Below are 13,098 nucleotides of genomic sequence, written 5' to 3' on the forward strand. Positions count from 1 at the left end.
TTAACGAGAAAGAACCACATTTCAGAATATTGACAGACCGGTTGCTTTGAACCTGAACTGTTTGAAGTTTGATGGACAGGTGATACCCCAGCAGGGGGATAAAAAGAACAGGTTCGCTAAGGCACGACACACACCACGAGATAACGAGACCCTGGAAGAGCGGTGTGCCCCCATAAGTAGGTGGGAGTTTGGAGGTCTGGTCGCGGGAACTGACCATAGATGCACAGGGTGAAAAGGTACGATCGGCGGGAACCTGGTGTGTGTGTCCGCCCTTGCCTGGGTGCCGGGTTCACCGCGGAAAAAAGGTCGTATCCGGAACGGAGGGGTCACAGTCGGTGACCACAGAAGACATAAAAAGGGTCCACCCAAAAGCTAACTGCGAAGAACATCAAAGGTCTGTTTGAATCAAAATTTGCATTCTCCCCCCTCTCCCCCCTCTCCCCCCTCTCCCCCCTCTCCCCCCTCTCCCCCCTCTCCCCCCTCTCCCCCCTCTCCCCCCTCTCCCCCCTCTCCCCCCTCTCCCCCCTCTCCCCCCTCTCCCCCCTCTCCCCCCTCTCCCCCCCCCAACGGCACAACAGCGATTACTGCGAACTGTACTAAGCTGAACTGAACTCTGCGTCCCTTAAGACTGATCATTTTACCCCTAGACTGCTATAGAGCTTGGTTGATTCCTATTACCCTGGTTCTGTGTACTTGTGCATTTTATCATTGCTAACCTGTTCCATTTATATCCTTACGATCAGAGTACTGTGTTACTTATTTCTTTAATAAAACTTTATTAGTTTCTGTTAAACCAGACTCCAACTAAGTGGTCCATTTCTGCTGGTTTGGCAACCCAGTTACAGGGTACGTAACATATGTTGGTAATGGAAGCAACGTTTTCAGTGCTTTCATGGCTATCTCAGGATATTTAGCCTTGACTTTGATCCAGAATGCCGGCAGAGATGTTATGTCAAACATGCTTTTCAGCCCGCCATCATTGATCTTCTTCCCGCGCTGACATGGATGACACGTGCATAATGACCTCGCATGCATTCAAGCTCAACAGTGGGCGTGACAGGGAATTTCATAGTCATACTTTATCGATCCTGGGGGGAATTGGTTTTCGTTACAGTTGCACCATAAATAATTAAATAGTAATATGTAAATTATGCCAGGAAATAAGTCCAGGAATGCGGAAAGGTGCAGCTGACTCCTATCGCCAAATCATATCGTTTCCTCGCGGCCCAGTGGTTGGGGACCACTGCAATAGACAATAGGTGCAGGAGTAGGCCATTTGGCCTTTCGAGCCAGCACCGCCATTCACTGTGATCATGGCTGATCATCCACAATCAGTATCCATTTCCTGCCTTATCCCCATAACCTTTGATTCTGCTATCTTTAAGAGCTCTATCCATCTCTGTCTTGAAAGCATACAGAAACTTGGCCTCCACAGCCTTCTGGGGCAGAGCACTCCATATATCCACCACTCTCTGGGTGAAAAAGTTTTTCCCCAAATCCATTCTAAATGGCCTACCCCTTATTCTTAAACTGTGGCCTCTGGTTCTGGCCTCACCCATCAGCGGGAACATGCTTCCTGCCCGCAGTGTGTCCAATCCCTTAATAATCTTATATGTTTCAATAAGATCCCCTCTCAGCCTTCTAAATTCCAGAGTATACAAGCCCAGTTGCTCCAATCTTTCAACATATGATAGTCCCGCCACCCCGGGAATTAACCTTGTGAACCTACGCTGCACTCCCTTAATAGCAAGAATGTCCTTCTTCAAATTTGGAGACCAAAACTGCACACAGTACTCCAGGTGTGGTCTCACCAGGGCCCTGTACACTGCAGAAGGACCTCTTTGCTCTTATACTCAATTCCCCTTGTTATGAAGGCCAACATGCCATTAGCTTTCTTCATAGCCTGCTGTACTTGCATGCTTGCTTTCAGTGACCGATGTATAAGAACACCTAGATCTCGTTGCCCTTTTCCTAACTTGACTCCATTTAGATAATAGTCTACCTTCCTGTTCTTACCACCAAAGTGGATAACCTCACATTTATCCACATTAAACTGCATCTGCCCACTCACCCAGCCTGTCCAAGTCACTCTGCGTTCTCATAACATCCTCCCCACATTTCACGCTGCCACCCAGCTTTGTGTCATCGGCAAATTTGCTAATGTTACTTTTAATTCCCTCATCTAAATCATTAATATATATTGTAAACAGCTGCGGTCCCAGCACTGAACCCTGCGGTATCCCACTGGTCACTGCCTGCCATTCCGAAAGGAACCCGTTAATCGCTACTCTTTGTTTTCTGTCAGCCAGCCTATTTTCAATCCATGTCAGTACTCTGCCCCCAATACCATGTGCCCTAATTCTGCCCACTAATCTCCTATGTGGGACTTTATCAAAGGCTTTCTGAAAGTCCAGGTACACTACATCCACTGGCTCTCCTTCGTCCATTTTCATAGTTACATCCTCAAAAAGTTCCAGAAGATTAGTCAAGCACGATTTCCCCTTCGTAAATCCATGCTGACTCGGACAGATCCTGTTACTGCTATCCAGATGTGTCATAATTTCATCTTTTATAATTGACTCCAGCATCTTTCCCACCACTGACGTCAAGCTAACCGGTGTATAATTCCCTGTTTTCTCTCTTCCTCTCTTCTTGAAGAGAGGGACAACATAGCCACCCTCCAATCCACAGGAACTGATCCTGAATCTATAGAACATTGGAAAATGATTACCAATGCCTCCACAATTTCTAAAGCCACCTCCTTAAGTACCCTGGGATGCAGACCATCAGGTCCCGGGGACTTATCAGCCTTCAGACCCAATGGTCTATCCAACACCATTTCCTGCGGAATATAAATTTCCTTCAGTTCATCCATTACCCTAGGTCCTTTGACCACTATTATATCTGGAAGATTGTTTGTGTCTTCCCAAGTGAAGTACCTGTTCAACTCGTCTGCCATTTCCTTGTTCCCCATAATAAATTCACCCGTTTCTGTCTTCAAGGGCCCAATTTTGGTCTGAACTATTTTTTTTCCTTTTCACATACCTAAAGAAGCTTTTACTATCCTCCTCTATATTCTTGGCTAGTTTACCTTCGTCCCTCATTTTTTCTCCGCGTTTTGCCTTTTTAGTTACCTTCTGTTGCTCTTTAAAAGTTTCCCAATCCTCTGGCTTCCCACTTGTCTTTGCTATGTTATACTTCTCTTTTATTTTTATACTGTCCATTATACTGTCCATTACTTCCCTTGTCAGCCACGGCCTCCCCTTACTGCCCGTAGGATCCTTGTTCCTCTTTGGAATGAACTGATCCTGCGCCTTCCGCATTATTCCCAGAAACACTTGCCATTGCTGTTCCACTGTCATTCCTGCTAGGGCATTGTTCCATTGAACTTTGGCCAGCTCCTCCCTCATAGCACCATAGTTCCCTTTGTTCAACTGTAATACTGACACTTCCGAGTTTCCCTTCTCCCTCTCAAATTGTAGATTAAAACTTAACATATTATGGTTACTATCTCCTAATGGCTCCTTTACCTGGAGGTCCCTGATCAAATCCAGTTCATTGCACAACACTAAATCTAGAATTGCGTTCTCTCTGGTAGGCTGCAGTACAAGCTGTTCTAAGAATCCATTTCGGAGGGACTCCACAAACTCCCTTTCTTGGGCTCCAGTACCAACCTGATTTCTCCAGTCTACCTGCATGTTGAAATCCCCCATAACAACTGTAGCATTACCTTTGCAACATGCCAGTTTTAACTCTTGATTCAACTTACACCCTACATCCAGACTACTGTTTGGGGGCCTGTAGATAACTCCCATTAGGGTCTTTCTACCCTTAGAATTTCTCAGTTCTATCCATACTGACTCTATGTTTCCTGATTCTATGTCCCCTCTCCCAAGGGACTGAATATCATTCCTCACCAACAGAGCCACCCCACCCCCTCTGCCCATCAGTCTGTCCTTTCGATAGGACGTATATCCTTGAATATTCATTTCCCAGGCCCTGTCCACTTGAAGCCATGTCTCTGTTATTCCCACATCATACTTACCAATTTCCAACTGTGCCTCAAGCTCATCTAATTTATTTCTTATACTCCGTGCATTCATATATAATACTTTTAATTCATTACTCCCCTCACCTCCCATATCAATTCCTATTTCACTTGGCCATACTGTACGATCCCTTCTTGAGCTTTCTGCTCTATTGATTCTGCTGTCATTCTTAACTTTTCTTATTCTCACTTTCCCTTTATCTCCATCCTTATGTTTCCAGTTCATCCCCCCCCCCCCACTACTTAGTTTAAACACACCCGTGTTGCAGAGGTGAACCTGCCTGCCAGAATGCTGGTGCCCCGCTTATTAAGGTGCTACCCGTCCCTTTTGTACAATTCATCCTTACCTCGAAACATACCCCAGTGGTCCAAGAATGTAAATCCTTGCTTCCTGCACCAGTTCCTCAGCCACACATTCAGATCCATTATCTCCCTGTTCTTGCCCACTCCAGCACGAGGAACTGGAAGCAAACCGGAGATAACCACCCTGGAAGTCCTGCTTTTCAGCCTTCTTCCGAGTTCTCTGAAGTCACGCTGTAGAATGTCTTTCTACTTCTTCCCCACGTCATTTGTGCCAACATGCACCACCACTTCCGGATGTTCACCTTCACTCTTGAGGATTCCCTGCAATTGGTCCATGACATCCTGGATCCCGGCACTAGGGAGGCAACACACCATCCTTAAATCTCGCCTGTTGCCACAGAAACCCCTTTCTGTATCTCTCACTATGGAGTTCCCTACTACCATGGCTCTGCCTGACGTCTGTCTCTTCGGCTTTGTGCAATTCTCTCAGATTCCCCTTATGTTCTAAAGCGAAGTACACTATGATGTTAACATTGTAGGGTGATCTGCAAGTGGTGAGGCAAAGCTCTGATGGCTCTTGGAAAGGTTTTTCGTAAAGTGGAGTGAGATGTGGAGAGTTGTGCCACAATCTTGGGGTATGTGGTAGCATAGCTGGATGGAGATTATTGTAAATTAGTTTATTATTCTCTATGTATCAAGGTACAGAGAAAACTTTTGTTTTGAATACTATATACAGATCATTTCATCACATCAATGCATTGAGGTAGTACAAGGGAAAACAATAACAGAATGCAGAATAAAGTATTACGGTTACAGCAAGGCCATAATGAAGTAGATTATGACATCGAGTGACAGCCAGAGAGTACTTGAGCTTGTGTAACACCTTGCATGTCATCAGAAAGTCCCAAAGCACGTTGCAATCATTTAACTGCAGTCATCAGTGTTTATATAAGGCATTATGAACACAGTAGATTTCAATTCTTCATCATATCCACAAGGTGGCAACCCTGTTCTCCACTGTGTACTGAATCAGGGAAAAAAATGAAAGGCCAGTTGGGTGACTAGTGAAGATGCATTTGTTGCTGTAGCATTTTAGGACTTACTACTTTAACATTTGCATTTATTTTATTTCTTCACAATAAGGTTTGTTGTATTTCGCCATATTCTACCTGCATGGCACTCATTGTTGTCCCTATTCTAACGTTCTTGGATGTCTTTTAGTTATTTGATTTATGTTCCATTGAAGAAATGTTTCTGTTTGGAACCTTGTGTACCTCTGAATCTTGGTACTGTATTGGGATGGTGGTTAAAAAATGGTTCAAATGTAAATGTTTCTTTTTTTTGCCTGGAGGACTTACCAGGCCAAATTACTTTGTCATCTTTTGTCATAATAGCTGTAAATGTATTGTGCAATTGTTTTGTATATACAGTATCAGACTGCATATAAATGTTGTATACTTAGAGTCTGGCAAGAACTCTCATTTAAAATACCAAAAATATTCTTTGAAAGATTAGTAAGGAAACGAGGAAATTACAACTAGTTTGCAGCGCACGCGCAAGCATGTTCATGCATGTCCCTATCAAGCTGGCGCTTTATGTTGAGAAATTGATTCAAAGTTCATACTTTTGAAGGATTTTGTTTCAATTTTTAAAGTGCAAAATATTGTAACCTTTGTCTTGTGTAAATTGTTATGATCATCAGTGAACTAAAGCAGGAATGTGAAATACATTCTGTATGGTGTTTATTTGGTTGAGGAAACAAGTAATTTATTTCTTCCGTTGTTTACCTTGTAGTGTTGGAAGGAACAATAAACATTCTAATTGGAAACCATAATAACAAGCTACTTGTATATCAGGACGTTACTCTGAAATGGGTTGCACAGCTTCCCCATCTTCCTGTGTGTGTACAAGTTGCCAACTTCCAGTGAGTATCCCAGTCTTCAATAACCTATCAATGAATGTGCTGTACAGCAGAATACATGTATGTTGTCTATACCTAACGATAGTTGCTCAATTTCCCAGCTGCTTGTAGTGACATCGTAGTTCAGAATTTTTATCTAGATTACTTTTATTGTGGTTCATGGTGAAGAACAGCAATGATGAATATTTTCAAAATCAATTGTTTTCTATATTGCAGAATGAGATTATTTCTAATTAACACTACTCCATTTTTTTAAAAAGGATGATTGATCCTGAATAGTTTAATTTCTAGAAATACATAATGAATGTTTAGACAGGACTGACAAATTGGTCATAATGTTTTAATCTATTGGTATTCTAAGCAAAAACTGCATTCATCTTGATTTTTGATCTCTAGTGAAATAGCAGTTTTTCTGTAAATATAGAGTTAAGATAGTTAATCATTGAACTATTAAAGTTAGTTCTGTCTCTAGCTCAGTTTTGTTTCCCTCTCTTCAGTTTATACAGTCACAATAAAAATAATAATTAACTATACAGTGCTATTTGTACAGAACTCTTTGTGCTCAATACCTCACATGTAAAATTCCTGTAGATATTAACAAAAGTGCTCTCTACTCTTCAATTTTTTTTTCTGGAGCAGACAATAACATTGTTATTAAGTTGTATCATGGAATGAAAGAAAATATGAGGAAGAGGGAGGTGATTTGGTCCATTCTGTAGAACCGGTGTAATTATCTGGTTCCATCTTCCAGTTCTGTGGATCACAGCTCCTCAATTTCTGTTCAAAGATACTGAGCTTTCCTGTCTCTCTCATCTTTCCAGTAGTGAATTCCATGCATCCTCTGTATGAAATAGCATCTCCCATCTCCTCCCTAATCCTTCTATTAATTACTGTAAATTTATGCCATCATATTTTTAAAAACTGGATAATGAAAAGAGGTTCCTCCTATTTATCTTGGCTCCTCATAATTTTATCTCTTTTTAAGTCTCCATGTTCCAAAGAAACCATTTCAGGACAGTGTATTCCTAAGTGGATGACCTCACTTTTCAGTATATTCCTCTCTACTCACTCAGCCTGATTGTATCTCATTAAAGGCTGTTTACATCCTCTTCTGTACTCCCACTCCCAATCCCATCTAGTTTGGAATCATCAGTAAACTAATCCAGCATCAATTCCTGTGATATCCCACTAGTCATAACTTGCCAACCTGAACAAGATCCTCAGAATATAGGAAGGAGAGATTGTAGAATATGATGTCAAGGCAACAACCTTTCACTCAATGACAACAAAACAAAAGAGCTGGTTATTGATTTTAGGAAATGGGTGGGCTGTGCACATACTCCTATTTACATTGGAATGGAAGTTGAGGGTTTCAAGATGGTTGAAGTGAAAATTGCTGACAACCTGTCTTGGTCCAAACATGTTGATGCCTCAGTAAAAAAAGCTCGCTGACACCTGTATTTCCTCAGGAGGCTGAAGAAATTTGACATGTCCCCTTTGGTATTGCAACTGCTCTGCATGTGACTACAGGAAACTGTAGAGTTGTGGACGCATCTTAGCATATCATGGACACCAACCTCCGCTCTGTGCACTTTGTCTATACTTCTTGCTGGCTCAGTGTAGGAAACCAGCATAACAAAGGACCCCACCCACCTCAGTCATTCTCTCTTCTCTCCTCTCCCGATAGGCAGAAAATACAGAAGCCTGTAAGCATGTTCCACCAGGCTCAAGGATCACTTCTACCCTGTTGTCATAGACTATTAAATGGTTCCCTAGTATGATAAGGTGGACTCTTGACATTATATTATAACTTGTTATGCTCTTGCACATTATTGTTTTCCCGTACTGCACTTTCTCTGTAGCTGTTACACTTTATCATTTGTTTTGCCTTGTGTAACGAATTGATCTGTATGAACAATATTCAAGTCAAGCTTTTCACTGTATCTACATGTGACAATAATAAACCATTTCCAATTTATTCTCACTTTTTTGTTCAGTTATTAATTCTTAATCCATGTCAGTATGTTGCCTTATTTTGTTGTTTTTCTTATTTGTTGATCAGCCTCCTGTGTGGGAATTTATAGAAAGTTCTCTTAAACACTGGACAACAAATTTTTTCAAAGGTGTTGCTTCCTCAGAATTTTTTTGTGGTTATGATAGACAGCTTGAAGCTGAACAGAAGTTCAGACTACTTGTACCACATAGGAATTTTGAAAAGCACGAAATTAACTTTATCAAGTATAATTGCTTAATGGTGCTGACGCTTTGCAATAGTTCAACAAAGCTAAAAATGTTTGATTATCATTTATACTCTTGTGTCTGAGACTTCTCGCTTATGTGTCCAACAATAATCTGTCAGCATGGATGGATTCCAGTTGCCTTGATACCATTTCTCCACGTCCACACTGTCCTGGTGAAAACTTTCAGCATGCTCGTCACTGACAGTGCCAAGATTTGCAGGGAAGAAGTCTAAATGGGAATGCAGAAAATGAATCTTTGACATGTTGCACTTTATGGTTTTGTATGCTTGAAGCATGTTGTCAACCAGCTGCTTGTAGATTGGTGCTCTGCAGTTGTTAAGAAAAATTTCAACATCCTTGAATGCATTCCATGCAATTGTTTTTCTCTCCAATTCCACTAGAAGGTCTTCAAATTGCTTGTCATTGATGACCTATTTGATTTGTGGACCAACAAAAATGCCTTCCTTGAACTTGGCATCAGTTATTCTGGGGAAACATTTGTCTCAAATATCAAAATCCTTCACGGAAATTTTTCTGCCTGGTGACAGCAGATTCTATCCTTGCAGTCTTGAACCCAGTAATTCTGCTTTTTGTCTTTGACAAACCAAAGACTCTGACTAGGTTATTTAACTCTGATTGAGTTATCAGATGAGGCTTACTTGACATAAAAGGTTCAAAATCTGTATCAGCGTTGTTTTCCATTCCTGGCTCATGCATCATGGCTTCTTCGTCTGCCTTCTCCAGACTTCATTTCTCTGGTGGCTTCCGTACTGGAAGACTATCATCATGTGGCACAGATCTCATGGCTGAAGGGAGTTTGGGGTATTCAATGGATTTCTTGTTTTTAACAGAGAAATCAGACCCACTGGTCAGAAGTAGCAGTCTTTCATGGGAACCTTCAGCTCTTGCCATATCATTGGGACAGCGAATGGCACTGACTTCAGAATACCTCTGAGCCAAGTTCCAAGATTGGCAATGCATATTGCGCAACAGTGTGAGGAACCCAGGCTTCAACTTGGTCACCAATTTTACAGCCAAAGTTGAGCTTGTAGGTCTTAATAAGAAGAGTCATGCTCTATCTTGAGATTTAAGTATATGCTTGCCACAGATATAACAGGAAGTATCATGGCTGTTGCAACATTGGTGAGGCATTTTGCTATCACAAATACTCCTGAAAATACAATTACTTTATTATAATGAGTAGACACTATTCACTTAGAACATGCACATCAATGTGATCACAAACCGATATACATGTAAATGCAATGCATAGAACAGTGTGTGCGTGATGCTTTTATAGCCTTTCTAAAGCCTGTCTTCCCATGCAGTATCGAGCCTGATTAAACATTTCTAGGCATGTCTGGACACGATCAAAGGTTCATTTATTATCAAAGTATACAACTCTGAGATTCTTCTTCTCCAGATAGCCACAAAACCAAGAAAGAAAAGAACGACAGCACAATCATCAACTCTCAAATCCCTTCTTCCCCCTCAGTAAAATGAATAAAAACAGAACAGGCATATCGACTGCCTCAGAAAACTCTGGGGATGTAGATCATTCGGTCCTTGAGAAACCATACTGGGCTGTATCTTGACAATGAGTCAGAATACAGAAAAGACACGGTCTAGTAACATGGTGTCATGACAACACCCTTTCCCTCAATAGCAGTAGAAGAGTTGGTATTTGACTTTGGGGGTGGGGGGGCACATCAACAATGCTAATGTTGAGAGGGCTAAGAGTTTCAAATTCTTTAGAGCTAACATCACCAGTACCCCATCCTGGTCCAATCGTGTAGATGCCATGCTCACTAGTCACTCTAGTTCCTCAAGACACTAAATAATCTTGGCATGACTCCTTTGACCCTCACCAATTTTTATCATGCATCATAGAAAGCATTCTGTCCAGTTGCTAGACTGGATGGAAGATTGGCTAACTGACAAGAGACAAAGAGTAGAAACAAAGGGGGCCTAATTTGGCTGACCACTGGTGACAAGTGGTGTTCTGCAGGTTTTGGTAGTTTACGTTATATGCCAATGTTCTGGATGATGGAATTGATGGCTTTGTGGCCAAGTTTAGTCTTCAGAAAGACTTTGACAAATTGGGATAATGGGCAAGGAAGTGGCAGATGGAATATAGTATAGAGAAATGTATGGTCATGCTCTTTGGTAGAAGGAATAAAGGTGTAGACTATTTTCTAAATGGGGGAAAAAGTTCAAAAATCAGAGGTGCAAAGGGACTTGGGAGTCCTTGTGCAGCATTCCCTGAAGGTTAACTTGCAGGTTGATTTGGAAGTAAAGAAAGTAATGCAATGTTTGCATTCATTTTGAGAGGGCGAGAATATAAGAGCAAGGATGTGATGATGAGGCTTTATAAGGCATTGGTCAGACTGCTCTTGGAATATTGTGCGGAGTTTGGAGCCTTTTATCCAAGAAAATTTATCCTGGTGTTGGAGAAGGTCCAGAGGTGTTTCTGGAGAATGATTCTGGAATGAAAGGGTTAACACATGAAGAGCTTTTCATGGCTCTGGGCCTGTACTCGCTGGAGTTCAGAAGGATGAAGTGTGATCTCATTGAAACCTATCGAATATTGAAAGATCTAAATAGAGTGAATATGGAAAGGATATTTCTTTTAATAGGTGAGTCTAGGACCAGAGGGCACAGTCTCAGAATAGAGGGAAATCCATATAGAGCAGCGGTGAAGAGGAATTTCTTTTGCCAGAGAGTAGTGAATCTGTGGAATTTATTGCCACAGATGGCTGTGGCGGACAAGTCATTGAGTATATTTAAAGTGGAGATTGATAGTTTCTTAATTAGTCAGGGCACCAAAGGTTATGGGGAGAAGGCAGGAGAATGGGTTTGAGAGGGATAATAAATCAGCATGATGGAATTGTGGGGTAGAGGCAATGGGCCGAGTGGCAATTCTGTTCCTCTGTCTGATGCTTCAGACCTTAGTTTGGAAATTGCTCCACCTGTGACCGGAAGAAATTGCAGAGAGATGCAGACACAACTGGGAATGTCATGGAAACCAACCTCTTTTCCATGGACTCTGTCTACATTTCTTGTTGCTGGTAAAGCAACTTGCATAATCAAAGACACCACCCACCCACTCATACGTTCTCTCTTCCTCCCTTTTCCATTGGGCAGAAAATATAAAATCGTGAAAGCGTGTACCACTAGGCTCAAGGACAGCCTTTATCATGCTGTTGTGTGACTATTGAATGGTTCCCTAGTAGGATAAGATGGATTCTTGACCTCACAATCTGCAGCTGTAGCACATTATTCTGTATTCTGTTGTTGTTTTACTTTGTATTACTTCAATGCACTGATATAATGAATTGATCTATATGAATGGTATGCAAGGCAAGTTTTTCATTGTACCTGCTACATGTGGCAATAATAAACAAATTTATTAATTTTACTCACTTTTGGAGGACTTCCGGGTCATAAGGGAATGGCGGCGTAAGGAAAAGGTCTCTCGACAAAAAAGAAGGTAAACTGCCCCAAAATCAGATTTAGACAAATACTTAATATTGCATAACTATATTAATAAAAGGGGCAAGGATGATGTCTAAGAACAAGATTAAAAAGTCCGCTCCGAAGGCTGATAAACATAAAGAGACGCAACAAGGCGACGGGCCTAGCTCCCCCACGGCAAGCCAGGACTGAGATAATGAGGGGGAATCGGTGACTCTGTCTTTGATTCTCGGAGAGATTCGCGAGTTCCGACAAGATAACAGCAAGCAGCTGGAGGATATTAAAGCAGAAATAGTAAAAACTAACTCGCGGATAGATGAAGCCGAAGCGAGGATTGTTGGAATTGAAGAGAAGCTACAAAACGCCGAGGAAGTGATAGCAGAAATGCTGAAGCTGCAAGACCAGCTCCAGTGGAAACTAGTAGATCAAGACGGCCGCTCAAGAAGGGAAAATATGAGGATTTACGGAGTTCGTGAAGGAACCGAAGGTAAACCTGGACTGATGATTCCCTTCGTGGAGAAGCTGCTTAGAGAGAACCTTGATATACCGGCCACAAAAGACCTACAGATAGAAAGGGCTCACCGCGCGTTGGCACCACAGCCTCCGGCAGGCGCCCAGCCCAAATCGATTCTGGTCAGATTTCTTAGTTACAGAACGAAGGAAGAGGTGCTTAAAAGGGCATGGCAAAATAAAGGTTTCATGTGGAACAACTGTAAAATCAGTTTAGACCACGACTATGCAGCGGGGATTCTTGCCAGACGGAAGGAGTATACGGAAACACGGAGAGTCCTGAAGGAAAACAACATCAGATTCCAGACCCTGTATCCAACTCGGCTGAGAGTCTTTTACGACGAGGGGATAAAAACTTACGCTACGGTAGAGGAGGCAACGTCGGACCTGGCGGACCGGGGACTACCTATTAAAGTTATCACCCAACCGGAGTCGCTACTGGAGAGGATTTGGCAGAAGTCGTGACAGTTCGTGGAGCGAGGACGCTCCATTCAAACCAGAGTGTCAAACTACAAGGAAAAGCTGCAAATATTCAGATGCGAATGTACAGAGAATACAGATTCATTAAGAGAAATGACTGAAAAAAGTAAATCGGACTTAAA

At 42.0% G+C, this 13,098-nt stretch overlaps 1 protein-coding gene across 2 annotated transcripts in view; it reads left to right on the forward strand.

The window, feature by feature from the left end:
* The window catches only part of bbs9 (Bardet-Biedl syndrome 9), a 382,854-nt gene that overhangs the window by 43,239 nt on the left and 326,517 nt on the right, over window positions 1–13,098 (forward strand). For both annotated transcript variants that reach the window (XM_072260598.1, XM_072260608.1), the window contains exon 9: window positions 6,146–6,275. In XM_072260598.1, coding sequence (XP_072116699.1) covers window positions 6,146–6,275 — 130 coding nt within the window. The remainder of the gene's footprint in view (window positions 1–6,145; window positions 6,276–13,098) is intronic.

This window comes from Mobula birostris, chromosome 1 (genome assembly GCF_030028105.1).
Source record: "Mobula birostris isolate sMobBir1 chromosome 1, sMobBir1.hap1, whole genome shotgun sequence".
Taxonomy (NCBI): Eukaryota; Metazoa; Chordata; class Chondrichthyes; order Myliobatiformes; family Myliobatidae; genus Mobula; species Mobula birostris.